The following is a 24285-nucleotide window of genomic DNA, read 5'->3' as shown; positions in this document are numbered from 1 at the left end:
TCTGATTCTTCTGAATTGCCATCCATGTTCAGTGATTCGCAAGATAAGGAATTAGCCGATGGTTTTCCGGTGGATTTTCGTCGTATTGCTTCCGCGACAGCCGGCGATGCTTATCTGCAGACTATTTTGCAGTATACTCTATTCGTACTCAATGGCCTCCATCTGCTACGCAGATTCATGATCCACTTATTCGACATTACTTTGCGCAACGTCACAACTCGTCTTTACACCTTGGTGTTATCTTGTTACAAACTGACAATGATCAGTCTCGTGTGGTTGTATCTTGTTCGTTGCAGTCGGAAATCCTTAGCTCACTGCGTGCTGGTCATTGGGGTATTGTGCGGATGAAGCAATTAGCGTGTCGTCACTGCACTTGGGTCGGCATTGATAAACAAATTCCAAATTTGTTTGCTAATTTTCGCTCTTCTGCTCGACACCAGCGCTTCTTTGCGTCGCCGACTCCTACGGCGCCTTGGCAGCGCTTTCATATTGATTTTGTGGGTCCTTTCTGGGACACCCGCTGGTTGATAGTCATTAATCATTACAGCAACTTTCCTTTTGTTGTACCTATGTCTTCTACTACATCTGCCAGTACTATTCGGGCTTTGACATCTATTTTCTGCATTGAGGGCCTTCCTGAATTTATTGTCTCCGACAATGGCCCCCAATTTGTGCCCTCCGAGTTTAAAGAGTTCTCTGCTGCTAATGACATTCGCCATCTGACCTCAGCCCCATTCCACCCCCAGTCGAATGGCGAGGCTGAACGCTTTTTACGTATGTTGCTAGTTGCATGCAACGCACTCTCTCGAGCTCGCACTCTGGGCTTTCCTTGCTTCATCTAGCTAACAGTTGCGCGGCACCCGTTACCCAGCGGAATTGCTACATGGACGCGCCTATCGGTCGCTCCTACAGCTATTGCACCCGCTGCTGTGCGCTCTTGCTGCTTCGCCTCGTTCTAAAAAAAATGGCTCTGAGCACTATGGGACTCAACTGCTGAGGTCAGAAGTCCCCTAGAACTTAGAACTACTTAAACCTAACTAACCTAAGGACAACACACACATCCATGCCAAAGGCAGGATTCGAACCTGCGACCATAGCGGTTGCGCGGTTCCAGACTGTAGCGCCAGAACCGCTCGGCCACCAGCGGCCGGCCTTGCCTAGTTCTGGCTTGGCGCCACATGATCAGGTGTTCTATTGCGCTTTCTCTGGCAAGCAGAGCTGGGAGCAAGGGCGCATTCTTCTCCAGCTTGGCCGCACCTTATTTGTCATTTCTGGCCCCTCCGGCACTGTCAAGCGACATCGGAACCAGATAACTGATCTGTTTGTGCCGACCACGGTTTTCTGCCGCTGGTTGTTTTCCGGCAGAACTGGATGCCTCGCGGGTTCCGCTGCCTCGGCCCACGACTACGTCGACGGCGCCTCCGCCGCTCGCCCCTCCACCGCGGGCGCTCCTGCAGCCGCCGCCGCCGCCGCCGCCGCTGCCGGTCCGGTTTCCTGCAACAGGCGGGCGCCTATCGTCACCGCCACGGCCCCACCTCCGGCCGCCGCCGTCGCCGCCTTCGCCGCCGTGTTCCTTTGTGGTGCCAGAACCGATGGACACTGAGGCTGCTGTCACGCCGCCGCTGTCGCCATCGCCCATGGAGGTTGTTGCACCTCCTCCTCATCCGATCATACCCAGTGGCGGTACGCGGGCTAGGCAGGTTTTCCACTAGGCGTTTTCCTCGCCCCCCTCACGAGCAATTCGGTGTCGTCAGTGGACCACACGGCCCAGCAGCTTCGCTGTCCGCCCCCTCAGTTTCGCCCCCTCTGGGTCCCTCCACCTGCCGTCGGAAGCCCTACTCAACGACAGTGTGTGGTTTCAGGGGGGAGGGATGTGGTATCGATAGCTACGATGCCACGGCGTAGGAAGAAGTTCTTTTGTTGGCACTATGACACCGACACCGACGACAGCGCCATCTAGCTCGTGCTGAGCAGCTCTACGAGCGCCGCTCCAGATTCAGCTGATGACCAACCAACATTGTTTCATCTTCATAGTGGGGGAGCCACTACAGATTTTGCCTGTGTTAGCTATGATACATCCAGCTTCGCATCTACGTGCTCATCTTTACCAAAAGTTACATATATGTCATTGACTAAATTCTCTATTAAATGTACTTTTACATTAAAAGCAGTACCAAGATTTTTACCTCACCTTCTCCTACTCGCTTCCTACATGCGGCCTACCCTTTAGTTCACAGGAGCAGACCCACGTGCCGCCCTCCAGGCAGGATACAAAAATTTGTGTCTTGTCCTATGATTTTCACTAGAAAATCTGTGACTTAGAACCCGTACCAGAGTATTCGGTCCAGAACTGTAAAATTCTAACTGCCATAGGCAATAAGTCTTCTATGGCTAAGATAAAGGTATTTGCTACAGTCAAGGAATCGTACAATGGCCATTCCTCGACATGCAAAACCTGGTAAGTAATTGGATTTTAGGTTTAGACATATTGTGCGGGAAGGAGGGCACTATTGACTTCTCCCAACGTAAATGTATACTTAGAGATAAGGGCAGTGAAATTTTAATTGACCTGGATACCAGGATCCTGATAAATATTGTATAGTGTACAAGATTCAGTTAATACATGACACTGATGATGTTGACAGAGACATACGCACCTGATGACGAGTTTGAGGACTTGAAACTTTAATTAGTAATAAGTTATCAGAAACCATAGCTGCCACACATGATGAACGTAATGAACGTTATGGTGTTTTGTCCAAGTATTTACAAGTATTTATCAAACGACCAGATGTGGTCAACACATACGTGTATAAAATAGAAGTTAAACCTCGCCAGATTTTCTTCCACAAAACCTATAATGTGCCACTATCACACGGCCCACTATAGATATAGTCCACGGCTGTATAAATACTATATGCAGCCACTGGAAACATTTGAAGATTTTTGATCATCAGGTGGTTGGAAGAATGAGAGGCACCTTTTGTTTTCTTGGCCTTGTCCTGATCGGATCTATTTTGGCACACCAACATTAATAATACATTATTTTATTAATACATTTACGAGTTGCAACCAAATGGCACTCGTAATAGCTTGACCCAAGACTCAATGTAAGTTGCGTGATTTAATTGTTAAAAAATATATGAATGTACCTTTAACAAAAAAAAGGAAAGCTCAACGTCGAGAGTTTGTATGATATTTAATATTCATTACTATAATTCATTGTATTGTGCATGATACATAGTTAAAGATGGAACATTACTCATCAAGAGAGTTGGTAGATACACTTATAATGTATGGTGTGGTAGGATGTAGAGCCTGTAAAACAGCATGACTCTACAGATAATGTTTACCCAACAGGTGTCATCCTAACTGGAAGAAGTTTATTTCTGTGAAAACCTAAGGACATCATACACATCCATGCCCGAACCAGGATTCGAACCTGCGACCGTAACGGTCGCGCGGTTCCAGACTTACGCGCCTAGAACCTCTCGGCCACACTTGCTGGGTCACTATATATGAGCTTGCAAAGACAATAGGATGAAGTCTCCCAATGTTTTGGTTACAACTTTCTATAAACACATAGGAAAGTCCCTCATCAGTCTCTGAATATTTTTTCTCCTTACTCAAGTTTTCATTGTGTTTTTGAACACTTATCTTGGAAGTGTGAGGGCGAAAACTAACTTCAACGGTATAAATAACAGCTTCATGAGGTGTTGGTTCGCTGTTTACAGTCTGAAGCTGAGGAGATGAGGTAGTATGTACATTTTGGTGTCTTGCTACCTGTACGATGTGAAGCAAAGCGGATTCCTGTTTCAGTTTCCTGACTGTTGTTGAGACATTTGTTGTCGACAAGGAGGCTGCTCACTGCCACTGCTTTGCAGTGGTGCTGCTCACAGATGACACCAGCAAGCGTTGAATCCTGATGATGAATCTCCGTCATTTCCTGATACAGTGGTTGGTCTGTTCGTGGATAACTGACACATAAAGTATCACCTAAAACTTTACCACTGTCAGCTGGTTCGCCTAAGTCCACGCCCTTGTCGACACTGAGCTTATGCTCAGTCACAGTTGTAAATTCCGCCTATGAGTACTATTTACTGGTTTACAGACACGAAATTCCGTCGATAAAGGCATTTATCTATAATCTAAAATATACGTTTTTTCCTCTATCTGGTAACTTCGAAAATATTGCACACGCCAAGTTGCTAACGAATGATCAGTTGGAGTTATAAATAATTTTAGAACAGTTTATTCTTAATTCAAAATCTGCAGCTTGCTTCACTTAGTCATTAATTTTTTCTGACCATTGCATTTTGATTCATACATCCATGGAGTATAATTTGTCTCATCGTTAACAACCTTTTGATTTGTTCATTTTTTTGGATGTCAGTGAAAGCTGTTTCTTCACAGCATCATAGGCGTGGGAACTCCTATTTTTGGAAGTTTTTTCTCACCTGTTAGGCAGCTGTTAGCCCAATTTGCGGCGCCATCGTAATAAGCTATGCGGTTTGAAGAACCAAAAATTACGATCGCTGCAATGAGAGTATTTGGAAGATCTTCCAGTATAAAATTGTCAGTGTTTGTGTATGTTATCTTTGTTTACAAATTCATAACCAATGTCAGACCATTGAGACGTTACGTATGTAATTTTGTGGTTGTAATTTAATTTATTGCTGTTCGGTACATCTGCTAGAGACGTGTTGTTGTCGTTTACAGATCTGACTTTCGTTCGAAGAATTGGAATCTATACTGAACATAACATCACATGACTAACGTAGTGCGGGGGCGAGGATTGGAGATGCAAAATGGCTGATGACGAACCGTGGAAGTTAAAAGAAGACGGCTATTTGAATGTGGAAACAGACTCTAAAAGTATTATATATCACCCACACCTGAATATTATTTTTGTTCTTACTAGAGATTCAGAAGTTAAAGTGCTCGACGTCAATTCTGGAGTAATTTTGCAGAGGAGCTCGCTTTCAGGTATGTCACACGTTGACTTGCTCCGGTTCAGAATGTGTTGCGCTGCAGCTGAGTGTTTTGCCTTCACAGTTCCTTTGCATTACAATCAGTGAAACAGTTTCGTTGCCCTCGGTAAAGATGGACACGTGATTTAACGAGTGTATTTGATGCCAGAAGAGTCATTTGTTGTGTTGTTTTCATACATGTTGGTAAGCAAGTTTCCTTTGCTCCATTTCTCGTAGAAGTGAAAACATTGTGGTTGCTTGAAGATATTTCTTTAAGAAATTTGTTGAGATTGTGTAATTTTTAAGTATTGCGCCATGACCTGTAATCGGTGACACCTCGAAACCATGTGAGATCATGGGACACGAATGACAACCAGTTATGGTTTGGTTTCGAAATCGACTAGTACTAAGGTTTCTTCCATAATATTAATGACATTTTGTTTTTTTATCACTTTAAGTGCATGGTACACCAAAAGTTTCCCTGGTTATTCTTCAAATATGTGACTTGCTTTGTTCTCAGATACACAACGTTTTGATTGGCTCCATTCACTTGTGTAAAGCAGCAAATAAAATAACGTGATGTTTTGCCAGTTACCTAATTTTTATTTCTCTTTAAATTAGCAGTTCAGGTGTCCCCTATCCGTTTATTTTATGGGTGACCTCACGTATGTTTCATCATACATTAGGCCTACAACGTAAGTTGCAACTTCTCTCCAGATTCTCATTTACAGTACCATAATATGCTCCTAGAGTATTGGAAATTCACAAAAAAAATGTGTTTGCGAAACTGTAACGTCAATAATGGAAAACCATTGCATCAGTATACTTGGTAACACTACTATCAGAGTGGATGACATTAATGGATGTGTCATTTTATACTTTTGTTGGAAAAGTGAGACTAACATTAATTTTTACAATTAGATGATCCTTTCTGTTTTTGTTTGAGTTATTGCCATTGTCCAGCATATCACCAAAATTTTAAATTATGAAGCTTTGTAGTGACAGAGGAGGACATAAAGGTTGTGGAATATAGAAACTGAGATAATTTTGTCTGGTAATGCAGTTCCGTTAAATTAGACATTGTGTTTACTCTTGGAAAGTCTATCATATTGCCATCTATTTTGTTCTCCATATATTAGGCCCCACCATTGTATTGTCGTCTTACATGTTGTGGTTGTAAATGTTGCTCCTTCATAAAGCTTATCTTTTTTTAAGGGATTTGTCATCAAATGGAAAAATATATAATCTTTTATTTTCTGTCTGAATCCATGCCAAATAGTTGGTTAACATATGAACAAAATTTCCAGTTTTTCTATCACAGTGTTCTAATAATTTCTTTGTCAATGTTTTAGGGATTTGTTTGTATTAGCAAGGTGTTGAGTTTTGACAATATTGTCATGGAGTTGCTTGAATGAATTTTACAGGAAATTTATATTGTTATTATTTCTCTTATGTTTAAGAGCTCCTGTCTTGTCATTGTATTGTCTGGTAGGAAGTTAATTTTTTATGTATTGTTGCTTCATTTGTATCTGAAGAAATCTTGTTTTTTTAATGTTGGAATTGGTTTTCATGTTTTGCAAGAGTCACATCTATGTAAATGTAATTATACTGTATCTAGCTAATTGAGTTTCTTTGCTTAAATATATATTCATTCTGGCAGAAGGTATGATTTCTTTACAATTTATGTTGGGTATCCCTGAACGAGATTTTGATACAAAAATTCTGATAATTAAATGTTAAAGTCTGACATTCTAATTAGTGTTCTACAAAATATAAATAGTACTGCCATGCGAAAGATGACCGTCACTGGAAGTTTTTTATTTTGCTATTGCTGCAGTCAGGAGATTGTAAAGCAATCCAACACTGTTGGTTGTATTCCTTTCAGAACAGCTGAAAGTAAAGTTGTGGCTTATACCTGTCAATTTTTACACATTTTCGTACAATCTGGCCAGAGTTGACTGTTCTGGCAGAGAATTATGTATCTTCTGGTGTATCACCTCATTTAAAATTCTATGCGTACTTATAATTTCTTATTTGAAATTATCTGTAGGATTTGCTTAGGTTTTGAAAATTTTAGAATTTTTAATGTGACTGTGTAGTCCGAATTTTATGACACAGTAAACCAGTATAATTGCTGCTATATTTCCTATGAGATTGCAGCAGCAGGTCTTTTCCCATGAGCAATATATCAGAATCACAATGAGAAAGAGTGATTGTGTCTCGGTGCCTGTTGCTCCATATATACACTTTTGTGTGTTAAAGATCATAATGAATGTTTAGGCAGTGTTATGTTATGTCATAGAGTAAAATTATGGGGAGGTTCTCAGGAAATTCGCATTTGTGTAGTGTGCAGTGAGTGTTGATTATTGTACATGTAGTCTCAGCTGCAAATTTTACTGAAAAAGTTAAAATTTAATTTTGAATTTCTGATTTTGCTGTATGTATATTTCTGTGATACACCTACTTCAAAACAGAAAGAGAGTTTTGTCGTACTTTTCCATTAAAATCCTATTTCATGAGTTATTCAGAATATAAATGTGTTTGGATCAGTGTGCTGCTAAGACAGCAAATGTAATTTTACATTGAGGGAAAGAATAGTTTCACTGCACCAATTTTATTTCTTTTCCTCTTCATCCCCCCCCCCCTCCCCGTCTCTCTCTCTGAAATAGCTCAAAGAAAAAAGAACGGCATTAAACGTGGAAATGCATCTAGTGGACAAGCTCTGGTGAACGTCACTAATTGGCAAGAGCCCTCTTCGTACTGTGCATCTCAGTACAAACTTTCTTGTATGTTCATTGCTCTTGCTACATTAGACTTTGCATAATTATATTCAGTTTAAATTTAATTACTCATTTATTTATGTAACTGCTTCTCGTCTTATCAGCCAAGCCTGGAGGTAACCTTTGTGGAACGTACTTGCATGGACATGACAAAATCCTGTTCACTGATGGAAGAGGATTGGGTGTTAGAAGAGATTACAATGGAGTTATGTTTCTTGACTCCATCCTCCAAACTCCTCTTATGAAACCAGATGACATAGTTAAAATTGAGCTACTCTTATCAGAGGTAAAATCTTAAATTGTTGTTATGTTAAAAATAATATGCCGAATAAAGTGTAATAGTTTAATCACCTTTCTGCTTTATATTGCAGGCCATTTTATTACAACAAAGCCTTCGGTGTATAGAGCTACCCGGAGTAGATCAAACGGCAGAAGTACTGCAGGAATTGGCAAAGAAAATAAAGGAGGGTCAAGCAAAACCAAAAAAGGGGACAAAAGCACAAAAGGTAGGTTGAAGCTTAGTTTTCAGTTCACAGGAACAGTGTCATTGTTGTTACTTGCGTGTTTTATAGAGCAGTGCTCACTATACTCACTGCAGTCCATGATAAGAATGCTGTATAATGTATTCATATCTGGTTTCAGGTAGCTCTTGAGACAATAACAGACCAGTACCAGTAACATACTCTATAGCTATGAATGTGTGGCAAGCCATAACACCCCATAGGTAGGAGGTGATGCTTGCCACGTTTATTGCACATTGATAAAGCCAAGCATGCTTCCATGTTCTGCAGGGTTGGTATTTCAATGAACTTGACCAGTTGTGCCTGGGAAAGGATTTTGTTCCCCTTGGGTTCTTGAGGGAGGATGGTCAGGTTTCCCTACGTTTTGGTTCTGTGAACTGTGTGCATTGGTTAGCAACCATAGTGAGGCATAGTTGAGGAACATTGTCTGTCTAAAAGCAGGGATTTTGGGACGTGTCCACATAGATTCTGAAGGTAGGACATTCATCTGTTCAAGGTGGGTGGCAGGGGAGGTACGAGGAGAATCCCTTGACCTCATTGTGTGCTGTGCACTGTTGGGGGTCAGATGGCTATTAAGACAAAATGATAGTTAGCAGATGATCTGGGCTAAATTGCACTTAGGATGTTTGGCAGTTCTTCCGCTATGTGCTGTTACTGGCAATTTGTTTCCATTGGTCATAGCCAATAGGGTGCCAGTTTATGGCCAGTGGAAATTGTTGAATCTAATAATTTGTTTTGATGGAATAAAGAAGTTGTTTACCTATGTTTTTGACACAAAGAGTGTGACATTGATGATTATTGATCTGGCTGTTGTGGAGTATTACTTGGTTACTGGTTTTGGTGCTTGTTACTTGTATCATATGTTTCTCAGAATATGATCAGATTTCTTGGGATATAGTTTATATTCCAATATTATAGTGTGGTATGAGTTGTTGGAGCCAACAATTATGACTGAAGCAAAACTGTCTATGATGATGAACTGATCGGTAAGGTAGTGCTATGATCATCACAAAGACTTTGTAGGGTATTTCCAGAATGTCCAGATTTTCGATGTGTTGATTAAGCAGGTACCTAGGAGTACAGTTTAAATTTTATGAAATATTCTGTTTTATATGACAGTATTCTGCACAATATGTTCCATCATGCCATCATGTAATTTCATATGCACCACATCATGACAATGTTTATTTAGCACTAGTTTCTCATTGATTCCTCCAATGGAAGAGAAAAGTTGCAGGTCCACTGTTACGACAATCTGTGTGGGCAGCTGCAACAACCCAATTTTATTAGGTTTGTCTGTACAATGGTTAAAGTTACTTGTGACTGAGGTTTCAGCAAGACAAGCTGTAGAGCCAGCCAGCAGCCAACTATAGTTTCTTCTCGACTGCCATGTGCTTGTTGTACTGCTGTTTTGTAGTTACCCCCAGTGACTTGTGAAGCATGGCTGGGTTGCATGGTTTCAGCACTGCCTCTCGCCACTGCAATTTGTTGGTCCCAGAGTAATTTTAATTGGAGTATATACTACTACCAACCTTTTTTTCCCAGCTAGTCTTCAGAGCAGAATTTTAACTGATAAGTCGTAGAGTAGTCCCTAGTTGTTTCCATATGCACATTCCAACATCTGAGTTCAAATGAAAGATTCCCAAATGGACACACAGTAAAAATAACAACATATTTTTAATGGTGTAGTATGAAGGTGTATTCTAGAAGACATTGCCCTATGTATAAAGAGCAGTACATGGTATTTCAGGAGGATTTCAATCTTGGAAATGATTGTCAACTGGAACAGTTCTCATAAAAGCAGCTGCTGTTTTCTAGCTCTCTCGTTCTGACCACAATACCATAGCTGTCTTGTTCATTGAAACAACAAAATCAAAATAAGTGTGTGAGGATATTAGTGTCATTAATGTGTTATAAAGGAATTTCTATTATTGATATTAATTGATGTAAAGGTATAAGTGTATGTTGAACAGCAGAAACAAATTACCTAGCAAGTTCTGTGTAATTGTTTCAGTGGAATTCAGTATGCCTGGAACTGCCACATTGTGCTCTAAAGCTTGTGTGTGCGGGCATGGTGCAAGAACTGAAGCGCCAGAACAAGCACATACCTGCGTTGTCAATTGCTTCAGCAGTGAGCGAACGATTGAATTGCTTGCTTGTGCCCCCGGCCTTAGCTGCAGAGAGCCCACCTGTGACGGACCGTGCGCTGATGTTCAGCGAGGCAGCGCGTCGAGACACCTTTGTGAAATGGCCTCATATGAATTACAAGTAAGTATACATCTTAAAGTTCCACAGATTCAAATTTAGCTGGAAAAAAAAAAGAGGAAAAGGAAATAATTTGAGAAGGCCCTAAAGTAATGTCAGGCATGTGTGTGTGCGCGCACACACACACACACACACACACACACACACACACACACAAACAAATTGTTTTTGTTATTTTATCACCATTACTACTACTACTACTGTATAGTTAATTATCTAATATAGTGTCTTGTTCCATGGCATTATGGCAGTTTGGAGGGAGGGAAAAACTTAAAACAAAATAATCTACATTTTTCCAACTAGCTATTTTCTTTTCTCTGTAATTTGTAATTGTTTTTGTGGAGTGAAGGAGTGAACTGTATTCCAATGGAAGTACTTCTCAGTGCCCACATTTTTCATCATCATCTTAAAATAGTGTTTTGTCTTCCTTATTTGGTCCTGGTTCAAGTGATTTTCCAATTTCTTACATTGAATGGTTGGCATTTGTGTTGATTGTTTCATGTGACATGTAAACAGTCAGCAGAATGCCTAAAGAAGAAGAGCAGCAGCATATTGACTCCTGGATTTATGCTCAGCAGTCCGCTTTTGCTAGTAATTAGAACTGTGTGAACTGTCAGTCTGCAAGATCTATGACCGGTCTTTCTCGTAATGTTTGTTCAACCACAGGACACACACATTGTGGCTCCTCAACTCTGCATTATGTTCAGCTGAATTACCTTAACTAAGTAATCACTAAAATCAACCCATTATCAAAAAAATATGACTTGATTGGTGTGGATTGTGTCACATACTGTTTCAGAATGTCCTTTTTGCAAGTAGCCATTGTAATTGTTCAAAAATTTCATCTAGTTGAGTATAGCTGTTACAGCCATTCAAATTATGTAGCTCAGCATAGGTACCAGTTCGTGTATGTTAGTCTTCAAAGAATTGATTTCGATGGAGTCTGAATGAGTTTAGGCTGTGTTTGCCACCACATCTTCCAGGCAGGACTCTAATTAAGCCTGTTGATTCTCCTAAATGTTTGCTGGAGTTACATTTCAATTGTAGTATTCATTTTTCTGAGTGTTTTGTGATACACTTAATTGATGATGGACTGATTCCTATATTTATTTATGCCATGCTCTGTTTATATCTCACATGTAATAGATTCCACTTTTATAAACAACGTAAAAATCAAATTAGAAGTTGTTGTTCAGACCTGAGGTGTGTGTGTGTGTGTGTGTGTGTGTGTGTGTGTGTGTGTGACAGGTGTATATGTTACCAAACAGTCAGTATACTAAGTCATGATTGCAAATTCCTTAAAAAAATATTTACAGAAGAATGACAAGACTTGGAGAAACTGACCTCGAGGAATATTTATCTGGATTGTAAAGAAATGTGGGAACACATGATCCAGTGCTGATCTTATGACTTATCTGCGAATTTAAGAATTCATAATTCATTGCTGTTCACCTCTTATTTCACATAGCTTCCATGTAGGCATTTATTAATGTTAACAAACTGCAAATTCTTGCACTATTGATACATTTTTTGTCTGATTGACAAGGACAAATGTTCCCCTCACTAATTAATGTGAGCAAGATATTCACACTCCGTGCACACTAAATCGGTAATTGGACCTATTGAGGTGTTTGTCTAACCTAAAAGATTGTATATGGCTTCAGGTGTGTAAATATTTTTCTAATATTCCAGTTCTAGCACAAGTAACTAATTCTCTCATTCCCAGTAGTCAGGAAATGAGAGAATGAGGAAGTTGCACTGAGCCAGACAGATCACATAGGTGTGTATTAAGACCACATGCATTTTTATTGCCAAGTTTCCTCACATAGTTTTGTACACAGATCTGTGGTCAGAGTTCATGTTTTCTTAATCCTGTCTTCTGTAATACTAACTTTGTCGAACCGCATTGTTAGATTTATCTTTGTCCCATTTATAATTGACGGAGTCCCACCAAAATGCTGGGGAAAGTATTTCATTACAGTTCCTTTATATTGTTGTGGAATCTGTGTGTGATGTTTACCTCCACGTCTGAGTTTGTGATATTTCAGCTGGAAAAATTATGTGCATTTTATTAGACCTTTTATCGGCACGTAATGTACTGCGATCTTTTACTGCAATGTCATTTATTTGTATTCCTACTTATGAGATTTGCCAGAATTCTTGTTTCTTTTTGCCCACATACAACCACACCAGGGTCACCTTTTGGGCCAAATTAGACCTCTGGCTATACATCAGACCAGTATGTTATCATAACTAAGATTTTGTTTGCATTCATGGGTTTCGCTAACTTGCAAGCAAATTGTTAACTATCAACCTAACCTAGGGACTGGGCTACTCTACACATAAGCATGTCACCACGAACCTATATTTCAGTATATAATGGACACAAAATATTTTCTTTTTGCACACATATACATCAGAAGTCACATCATTACATCATCTTAAAAAGCTGACATCCATTACAGTGAAATCCTGCTTTTACACTTTTTGAGGGACTTAAAAAAAATGATGTGAAATATGGAAAAATATAAAATGTGGGAAATTACGTTTTATGCCATAAAAGTTACGTATAGGATACCCCCTAGCATTTTTGCACTTTATGTACATAATTGGCTTCAAATACTTGTCAATGACTACCTTATTATCTAATAAACATCGCTGATGTAAAGGGAACTGTGTGGTGGTTAATAAAAAAGATAAATAAGAAGAGAGAAGAAAAGAAAAAGAAAAAGGGTTGAAAATGTGGGAAGGAATCGTGAATAAAAAGGGGGTTTTAAAATCGTAAATGACCGTGAAAAAAGGGAAAGAATGAAAAGCAAATCGGACTTCGTATTACAGAAAAGCTATTGTTGGGGTGGTCCTTGTGGCGTTTTTGAGCAAAAGTTAAACCAATTTCCACTACAAAAAGTATTGAAAAAGAACAGAGAATAACAAAATGTAACTGACAGGGGGAAATGACGTAGATAAGAGTTCATCCTTTACCAGGTTAACTTGTCTTCTTTCGTGCGGCGTCCAGGTCTTCAAAAATCTCCTTCATTTCTGCGTGAAAAGTCTGCTCCGAAATCTTGCAATCGTCCAGGAATCACTAATTTATACCAATTAAAATCATCTTGATACTGTATGCAATTTAATTTACTTTGCTACTTCCATCCTCCGAATTTCTTAACAACTTCCCCAATATGTCTACACATTAAAATCAGATCAAGACTAGCTAATAGGTATATTTTATTTTTTTTTACGTCTTCGTCAGATCACATCTGCCTTAAGCTTCGGCTATCAAGATACAATTAAGAAACGAATAGAAAACAAAAAAGGTTACAATTTTGGTATTTTCTCTGCCGTCGAGCACTCATACCGCTGCGACGGGATATTTTTATCTGAGGGAACGAGTGTAGCGCGGCAAAATTCAAAGTCCCGCTACAACTGATAACTGTCTGGGAAGTAGAAACGTTTGACTCTTGTTTCATACATCATAATACATGTTTTTGGAAAGCCTGAAGATGTCATTTATTATTTAAATAGTAGTGAAACACTGCACCAGTTATGTATTTTTCATGCATAGCTCGACATGTTTTTTAGAATTTTTTTCTCATTGGCAAGTGCAAATATTTAAGTAACTATTTTTTGTGGTGTTTACATATGTCTTTCTGAGGTTATCAGGTGCTGTGCCTCTTCATTTAAGTAGAAAACCACACACTCGCAAACTATCACTCACATTGTTTGTTTGCGTAACATTAAAGAGAGAGAGAGAGAGAGAGAGAGAGAGAGAGAGAGAGAGAGAGAAGCTACACCCAACAATGGGAATAAATGCTCGAAAGACGCTTTGATCAGCATGAAAAAATAATTAATTGGTGCGGTTTTTAAACCAAAAGCATTTGAACAGTGCAAAGTGAATGAAAGTGCGAACTTGCACTACAAGTGGCCAAATGACGAAGCACGCTATATGTGGATCAAAAAAGGTGTGACAACCAATCACAATGGAAATGGTTGTGATAGGTCATGATATATTTATTTGCAGTTTTTGAATGAACAAAGTTATTCCCACCAGGCACCATGCCGATTTGCACAGGATATATGGCACGAATTGTTTGAACTTTTGTATGTTTAACGGTTCAACCTCCCTAATGTCATGAAACTTAATCATGTAATGTTTGTAAACACTACTTGATGGCCTACGTCATGCCAGCATCATTTTATGTCAATTTTATTTTTTGCCATGGACCTTTATTCATACAGTGTAAATTGCAGAAAAACTGGAAATATGTTGGCACAAAATCAGGTGTGAATTAACACTGTGGACGTAGAAAATTTGATGGGAGCGATAAAAAAATGTCGTAAACAGCAGGAAAACGTTAATTCGGAAAACATAAAAGTGGGGCGATACTGTTGTCCAGTTGATATCTTTCTCTTTCTCTTCACTGTGATGGCATATAGTTGCATTGTTTATTTTCCATTCATGGTTTTTAATAAAAGTGTTACTTTTTCGTAACAACAGCTTTTAAAAGAGTCAAATTTTAATCATTTAAAATGTTTCCTCTTTCCATTTTTGATATGAAGAGAATCTGTGAATTTGTCTTTCATTATGCTGTAGAATTTTTTTTTTAACCCTGCTGTTCTGTTCGGGTCTATATGACCCGAAACGAATATGAACGTTATTTTACATTATGTAAATACCAATATATATTTATGAAACTTTGTGACTTTGTCTGAAAATGGATGAGCAGCATGTGTTTTAAAAGGTTTTAAAAAAGTTTAAGAAGTTTGGGCTTCAACTGTAATAGTTGCATATGTAATGTTCGGGTCATAATGACCCGACACAAATATGTTTAGTGTAACTCGTATTTATTTCTAAAATCTGGAAATGGCGAAAATTATTTTTGTTGTGTTGTGTGGGAATAGTGACTGCATCATTCCAACTTACTCTCAACAATCACCTAAAGCTCCATGCGTTCACAACAATGGGCTTGTTTGTTGCTTTCCCCAGGAAATAATAATTGGCAGTTCTCAATAATTGGAATGCTTTGTTTCTGCCCAGTTTGACTTGTGACACCATGGCGATGAGACCATTGAATGATCGTGAGTTGGAAGAAATAGTAAATGCCTCACCAGATGAAGGATCACTTTCTGAGTTTGAAGATCACATCAGCAATGCATCTGAAAGCGAGTGTTCCGATGACAGTTACGACAGTCCACAGCCCATACAAAATAGTGTAGAGACTTTTCTTTCTAAAAATGGGAATATAGAATGGCAGTTGCATCCACCAGCACAACATGGTCGCCTACCAGCTTCGAACATCATCAAGAGTACCCCAGGAGTTACCAGGTATGCAGTCAGCAGAATATCTGATGTAAAATGTTCATTTGAAGCAGTATTTCACACAGCGCTTCAAAATGAAATAATAGAGATGACAAATATTGAAGGGCAGCGAGTTTATGGTGAACAGTGGACAGATATTGATGGTTCTGTTTTCCATGCATACTTAGGACTCTTACTCCTAGCGGGTGTATATCGATCTCATGGGGAGTCTACAAAAAGTTTGTGGGATAAAGATACTGGGCGAAACATATTTCGAGCAACCATGTCTCATGAAACATTCTGTAAGATATCACGTGTCCTGCGATTTGACAAGAAATCTACTAGAGAGGAAAGACGACGTACTGACAAACTTGCCGCAATTCGTAGTATTTGGGAGAAGTGGGTAGAGGTCCTTCCTAAACTGTATAATCCAGGAGAAAATGTTACTGTTGACGAGCAGTTAGTAGCATTTAGAGGTCGCTGTCCATTCAAGCAGTATATCCCAAGTAAACCGGCAAAATATGGGATCAAAATATGGACCATGTGTGACAGCAAAACTTCATACGTACTGAAAGCCCAAATTTATACAGGAAAGGTGAGTGGAGCGGCACCAGAAAGAAATCAGGGAATGAGGGTGGTATCTGATCTCACTTCTGAGTTACGTGGTCAGAATATCACGTGTGACAACTTTTTTACGTCGTACAATTTGGGGCAGCTGCTTCTGAAAAGGAAATTGACTATGTTGGGAACTATACGGAAAAATAAGCCGGAGCTTCCACACAAAATGACCAACAAGGAGGTACACAGCTCTTCATTTTACTTCACAAATGACACTACTGTGGTTAATTATATTCCTAAGAGACACAAGAATGTTGTACTTATGAGCACTCTCCACCATGATGCGGAAATCAGTGACAGGGCTGATAAGAAGCCAAAAATGATTTTGGACTATAATTCAACCAAAGGTGCTGTAGACACGCTTGATCAGTTATTAGGTACATATACATGCAAACGAAAAAGTAATAGGTGGCCAATGATAGTTTTCTACAATATTCTTGATGTTTCTGCTTATAATGCATACGTTTTGTGGATTTCGGTTGACCCTAATTGGAATGCAAGCAAATTGACTAGAAGGAGAATATTCTTGGAGGAACTTGGAAAGTCACTGATAAAAGAACATATTGCATCAAGAACGCATTTCCCAAGAACAGAAGATTCTTTGAGAATGGTCACAAGCATCCAAAACCCGAATGATGTGGGTGGTGTGTCAGAATCGGTAACAACAAGAAAATCTACAAAACGTGCACGCTGTAAGTTCTGTCCATCAAGTAATGACAATAAAACAAACATGGTGTGTGGAAAATGTAGTAAACATATTTGCAAGAAACATGTAACCTACTTGTGTCCACAGTGCAAGCAGTAAGAAAAGAACTGTAGTATTTTATAAGATGATTGTATTGAAAATTCTGTTGTTTCAAATTTATGTGAATACTTGTGCCTAAACTACAATCAGTAAGAAGAGAGGATTCTAAAGTTGTAGTGCTTTCTATGTTGGAATGTAATAAAAAAACTGTAGTGTGTTCTGTACTGTAGTGTGCTCTAAGATGAATATCTGTAATGACAACTGTCTGTTGTTAGAAAATGTCAATACTTACGTCTAAACTGTCAACAATAAGAATAGAAGTATGGAAAAACTGTAGTGCTTTCTAAGTTGAATGCCTGTAATGGAAACTGTCTGTTGTTTCAAATTTATGTGCATATTTAAATGAAAAATATCCCTCAATAAAGTTGTATGCATTGTTATTATTATTATTATTACCATTATTATTATTATTATTATTATTATTATTATTATTACTAACAAGGTACTGGAATAGAACAACAATGTCGATAGCTAAAACTGTACCAAAATTTATGTTTCTAAAGCATTTTGATATGTCGGGTCATATTGACCCGAACAGTATATATGTCAAGTAAAAGTGAACAGAACAGCAGGGTTAAAGTTGTTTGCATGTAAATATTAAAATTTATTTTATTTCTTGCAGATGGGCATTACCTGACCAGATGGCACAAGCAGGCTTCTACCATCAGCCAAATTCGACTGGTGATGACCGAGCAATGTGTTTCACATGTAATGTTTGTCTTGTTTGTTGGGAGCCAACGGATGAGCCCTGGTGAGTTACATAATTTACAGTCTCACATTTTGAATATGCTTTATCACTGCGGCTTACATTTATGATACACACAAATCCAGCATGGATATATATTTCTTTTTTTTACCTGTGTGAACTTATTCTGAAATTTAGACGCTCTTGTAAATCCAACCATAAATTAATGTGTTGAAAAGTTTAGTACAAATATTCTTGGCTACTCACTGCTATCCTCTTTATTAATTCACTGTTGAGGGGCTATATTGTGCAGCATTGGAGGTTATCTGGTTGGAAGTAATTCACTAAAAGTAGTAATTGCTGAAGCAATTATTTATGGGATATCAACTTATAGTTTATATGGAGTGTGTTATGACTTGCTTGTAAGTAAGAAATACTTTACAGTGTGTAGCTTTCTTTCCCATTGATAGCTGCTTACTGTATGCTGTACTTAATATTCTAAATTTTAACAGATTAACTTTATCTTCCATACAAAATGTAGCCATTGTTTGTACTGAAACCTGTGTCTAAATTAGTCAACAAGAAAGAATTTAGGCATGTGTTTGCTTGCTTCTTAAAATTTCTTTAGAGATAATGTTGATAGTGGCTGGTTCAGCCAATCAGTAATTTCACTAATGTGTTTTATTTGATGTTGCTGGAATTATTCCTTCCTTCTTATTTTAAGTGCTGTCCCTCATCTATCTTATTATCCTTTTTTTTTCATATTAATTTTGACCAACTAGGATTGGGTAACAGCTTAAATTACTCTTCTTTCTTTGTTGTTCTTTCCTATTTCTCCAGTACTCATTGTTTTTCTCACCATGTTGTCTTTTCGTTTCTTCAGTCCATACTGTTCCTGATTTCTTATTTCTTCTGCACTGAAAGCTTTGTGAATTTATACTCCGTTCATCATAAGAATAAACCTAATGTAAACAAACACAAGTGCGATGATTGGTCATCAGCCACAACTCTCATACACTGGTGTTGTTCTGCTCTTGGAAGTAGGTCCAACTTATGTATTAGATATCTTATTACTGTCTCGCTGTAAATGAAACTTTAAGACATCCTGATGTATTGGCAGCCATCAAAGTTTTTCTTAATCATACTTTATCTATGTAATTTTTATTTAAAAAATCGTACACAGTCATGGTCTCTGTAAGCGCTACTTGTGCTCTGATTGTACTTCTGTTAATATGTGCCGCGAAAATGGATGACTGTGGTCCCTGCTTCTTGGAACACTGCTAATGGCTAGAGACAAGTTGTTCTTGATGTTTTTCACAACATTACAGAGAAAAATCAGCTTTGACGTTTATCGAGAAACAGGATGTAATAAATATACAAGATGGTATTTTAATTATATTTGTTGCGTGATTGGTAGCGTCGTGGGCTAATAATTGAGTGGACTGGTGGGCGGTGGTTTGAAACCCGTCATGATCTACAATTTCTTTTTGTTTGGTTTGAATATCTAAATCATTTAAATATGAAATTTATGAAATATATGAAATATATGTTAATTAACTCATACTTAACCATCCCCCCCCCCCCCCCCCCCCTCCCCCTGAGAGAGATGCATGTTTTCTAGTTTTTAATTATATAACACATGCAGAATTCCGGTTTTCATTGCAAATACACATCTTAATTATCGATAAATTTCAAAAAAGTGTTAAAGATTTTGAAGTTTAAAAAACATTACACAATTAATTTTTTGGAGAAAAATGGAAAAATCAGATACTCATTGTCTGAATATGCCCATTGTTTTACAGGACAAATGTGGTATCTCACGAGCCAGACTGCTAACAGTCATAGAAACATGGAAAACAATTTTCACGGAATCGAGCACACTGTACAAATGCTGCGTTTTTACAGTCATCCCTATAATACTGCAATCTGAACCCAATAGAACTGATCTGGAGCCAAGTTAAGGAATTTGTCACAAGAAAAACACAAGACGTTTAAGCTGGCAAACTTACTGGAACTGATGCACAAAACTTTGTGACACATCACTGCCGAGTGATGGCAAAATGCAGAACAGCACATCATAAAAGAGGAGGGAGAAATGTGGACTTTTTGGTGGCTTGAGTTTCTATTGCTGATTGCCTCATCATCAACGTAGCAGCACTTACATGTGTCAGAGTCTGATAAGGGATAAGCGCGGAAGTTGCCAGATGACTGATCGTAGTATCTTCAATGGCCTCAATATTTAACTACATGGTGAAATCCCAGCAGTGCACTTTTATGCTGCACATAGCTCATGCAGAAAAATTACCTTTGTTAAAGACAGGAATTCTCATCAATCTCATTTTAATTACATTACTACGTTAGCTAACATCGAATGCATGCTACGTTTTCCAGCAGATCACATAAGAAGCGCATCACCTAAGTTTCACCATTATTTTCTTCTGTTCAAAAATTAAATGATATTCAAGGCTACATTGTTCTCTGCTTCTCTCTTTTTGTGTCTTTTTTACAACTGTTCACATCATTAGAGGTTAGTTGGGCCAGGTGGCTGGCCAGTGCTTTCCAAGTTATATGCACCAGTAAAGCTGTTGTCCCGTATTATCGCTGAGTCGATGTACGCATGAAACGTATCCTCATTATCGTACTTGACTGTACTTGGGACAGCTTGGCTCTGCTCCATGTGAAATAAAATCCTATGAGGTTCCAGCAAATGCAGAATAATACATAGTGTAATGTTTACATGAGGTTTATCCTTACAATGAACGGAGAAAAGTATTTTATTCAAAAATGTTTGTTATTTCTGAGTCTTTGATGTTGTTTCTTTCTAGTTCTTTCCTTATTTCTGTAATCCATGCTGTTTTTGATTTCTTTTCCCAGAAAGACAGAAATATTGTTCCAATCAGGAATATTTGTTTCATTGGCCTGTTCTCGTTTATTAGGCAGAGGTGTTCAAAACAGATTAATCTTCTTGTAGCCCTTATTTCTGATATTTTCTCTGTATTTTTATAGATTTCCTCATTACTTCTCACTTTCCAGCCACCTATAGTTCATAGGGCACCCATTATATTTCTAATAATCCATCTTTCAAGTACTTATATTCTGTGAATCTTAAAGTTTTTCCGGTGTACAGAATATTAAATGAGGGTTTGGGATTGCTGCCAGATCATGTTAACTTTGTGCCACAGTATTTCGACTGGCAGCTGTTCAGCCATCTTTAGATAAGTTTCCGCCTCTGAAGACTGCTAGTTCACGATGTCGGCTTTATAGCAAAAATTGGCGCTGAGATGCAAGCACATCACAGGAATGTCCTCTATCGAAATCCTGCAGATATTGTTCCATCTGTGGCGCTTAGGTGCATGTGTAAAGGTGGAATTACATGTCCTCCCACTCTTGGAGCACACACTTGCGGTGCTAAAAGCAAACTTCAGATGTCACCAGACATGTTGTTATGAATAAAATGTGTGTGTGTGTGTGTGTGTGGGGGGGGGGGGGAGGCTTAAAGTAGATTGAATGCGCTAATCATCCATCCACTTTCCTACTAGCCAAGGCATCTGTTCTGTTCAGCTTATAGTTCATTGTTAGGTATCAACATCTATATAAACATTATGGTCATATCAGTGTGGTAGAGTGTTTAATTCTGTTTTTCTACATGTGCATTCCTTGTTGTAAATACAGGGTCTTTGCAAAAGAACGTCCTAGTTTTAAGTATAAATTTAATGGGGAAATTAATGAAAAATTACATCAGTGAGTACATATCATGAAAGAGAATTCCTTCAAGTTTTGTTTAGTATTAGTAGACGTCAGTGTGGGATCTATTTGTTGCCCTGCACACGTCAAGAGAATATTCCAATTCTCGCCACATATTCACCAACATTTCAGGTGTAACTGTCCCAACCGCCACAATGATTTTTTCCCGTAAATGATTGATGTGTCTGATCTTTTCATTGTACACAACATTTTTTATGTGGCACCAAAAGCAAAAGTCCAGTGGGGTTAAGTCTGGGCTTTGCGGTGGCCAAGGTACTGGGCCAGCCCTGCCTATCCTCTTGTCGAGAGCCGCATGCACATGGTTACTGTAATGAGGTGGGATGCCATCTTGTTGGAAAAACACAAGCCCCTTTCCCACCTCAATATTGTCCATTTGGGGAAAGACATACTCTGTCAGCATGTCACAGTAAAGATCCCCGTTTATTGTTTTTTCTACAAAAAATTAAAGGACCATTCACACAATTTTCCATAAAATCGCACCAGACATTAACTTTGGGAGAGTCGTGTTGATGCTGAATTACTTTATGTGGATGCTCTGCCCTCAGATTCTGCAGTTATGATGACTAACTGTTCCAGTGACAAGAAATGTAGCTTCATTAGAAAAGAGAATCTTTTTTAAAAAATTGACATCATCATCAGATCTGTGTAGAAAGTCAATAGCACTGGTGCCGTCTCAAGGTCAAGCAGACCAACTGCAGGGGAGCCAAACTTGGAGAGTTAATGAATCAAACACCACAAACTAGAATAGTGTATGTGACTTTTTACAGATTCTAGGACATATTAAAACTAGGGAGTTCTTCTTCGAACATCCTGTATTTGTTGTCAAACCGTATGCTCTCTCCATTTTGTTGACTCCTCCATCTACTGAAATTTTTTTAGTCCATTCTGATGTATAATTTCTCCAAGGTATTTCAGTTTACTTACTCGTTCTACCCTAGCTTTAGTTTAGCTCAGTTATTTATTGACACTATATGGTCTTCTTTTTATTAACTCCCCTTATTGCTAATTTGTGATGTAACACAGATCGAAGTAGAACAGTACTTGATACACGGACTCATATTTAGAAGATGCAGATTTTAAATCCCCACGTAAGCGTCATAATATAGATTTCCCTAAATTGTTTCAGGCTGACACTGTGATTTTAAGATTCTACAGCCAGCTCCTTCCGTCTCCCATCAAGGCTAGTTCTATGTTTGTGTTGTTCTAAATGTTGACAGTGCCTTAAACTATCCTCCCTGTTAAAAATATAGAAGCACTGTTAAGTCTCTGTCTTTGGGAATTCAAAATTGACTCTCCTACACCACTGTGGTACATTGCAAACAGTTACCATTTACACCCTGTATAAATATTTTATCTGTTCTTATCACACTTTGTCCCTGATAAGAGATTTATTCTGTACTGCTTGTTAGTGGATAATTGATGCTTTTTGGAGATTTGGTTGTGAATATTTCTCATTCATAATTATTTTTTTTATTCTGATTTATTGCAGGTCAGAACATGAGCGGCATTCCCCATCCTGTCCTTTTGTCAAAGGCGAATATACGCAAAATGTGCCATTGTCGGTAACGTATGCAACAGCTCCTGCTGTTTCAGTAGCAGACAGCCGGGATGAAGAAGTTGTTTGCATCAGCACTTCCTCAGTGCCAGATTTGGTTGCCACTGCCACATGCCATGGCCTCGTAACCATTTGGAATACAACCCGTCAACTTAAGGTTAAAACACAGCACACAGTTTGTGTTCATCTTTGTGCTATGACACCTTAACTTTGTGTAACAGCTGAGCCTCTATTGGCCAAAATATCAACTTATCTATGGAAGGGAGCTACTGTATCAGGAAATTATAGACTGATGATAAATGAGATGAAAGTTCCATATGTAAATTGTTAACATTTGAGAAGGCAGCACTCTTAAAAAAGTACCAGCCTCCCCACTTGAAGTTTATGTCAGTATGATGATACGTAGCATGTTAATGACCACATTTAAAGAATCAAATAGATTTGCAAACCAGATCAGTACACCACCTGATATGATCCCATGAAAAGATAATACTTCTACAAGGTAACAGGTGCTTGCAGACTTCTCTCTCATTAAATTTAGAACACTTTTTACAACACGAAAATTTCACGACAACTCAGTATTAACATTTATATTTTGTAAACAGGGCACACCACACTATATAGCTGTATGTGTTGTATGTATTAGGGATGGGAGATGGGAACTTGCGTATTAGGGAACTTGAGAACTTCTCAATGCGTGTAATACATGCCTTATGAGAATTGTGAGAAGATTAAACATACTTCTCACATCATGATCACCCAGCAATGTGATAATGGCAAGAAGCTTTCATCTTGTCCAATGAAGCACTAGCTTGAGCCATGGACAGGAATTTGGCCTTCTGTTCTCCAGTTGACATGAATAGTAAAGATATGTGTCGAGTATGAGGAGTGTCTGTAGGCCAGCGGTCTGGTCACTGATGTAAAATTCCTATGTTAATCCACTAGTAACTACATCAGATTTTTCAGCTGTGTGAATTTCTTGTAAGAACAATTGAAAAGTTGCTACAGGAAATAAACAGGAAAAT

At 38.6% G+C, this 24285-nt stretch overlaps 1 protein-coding gene across 1 annotated transcript in view; it reads left to right on the top strand.

Moving 5' to 3' along the window:
• Window positions 1–4770: 4770 nt before the first annotated feature.
• Window positions 4771–24285, top strand: part of LOC126233282 (baculoviral IAP repeat-containing protein 6) — a 321293-nt gene continuing 301778 nt past the window's right edge. The window contains exons 1-6 of the mRNA XM_049942854.1: window positions 4771–4986; window positions 7855–8036; window positions 8122–8256; window positions 10286–10539; window positions 17878–18006; window positions 23195–23417. Of these exons, the coding sequence (XP_049798811.1) occupies window positions 4809–4986; window positions 7855–8036; window positions 8122–8256; window positions 10286–10539; window positions 17878–18006; window positions 23195–23417 (1101 nt within the window). The 5' untranslated portion in view covers window positions 4771–4808. The remainder of the gene's footprint in view (window positions 4987–7854; window positions 8037–8121; window positions 8257–10285; window positions 10540–17877; window positions 18007–23194; window positions 23418–24285) is intronic.

Source organism: Schistocerca nitens, chromosome 1 (assembly GCF_023898315.1).
Source record: "Schistocerca nitens isolate TAMUIC-IGC-003100 chromosome 1, iqSchNite1.1, whole genome shotgun sequence".
NCBI classification, from domain to species: domain Eukaryota; kingdom Metazoa; phylum Arthropoda; class Insecta; order Orthoptera; family Acrididae; genus Schistocerca; species Schistocerca nitens.
This window is presented reverse-complemented; position numbering and strand designations above follow the sequence as displayed.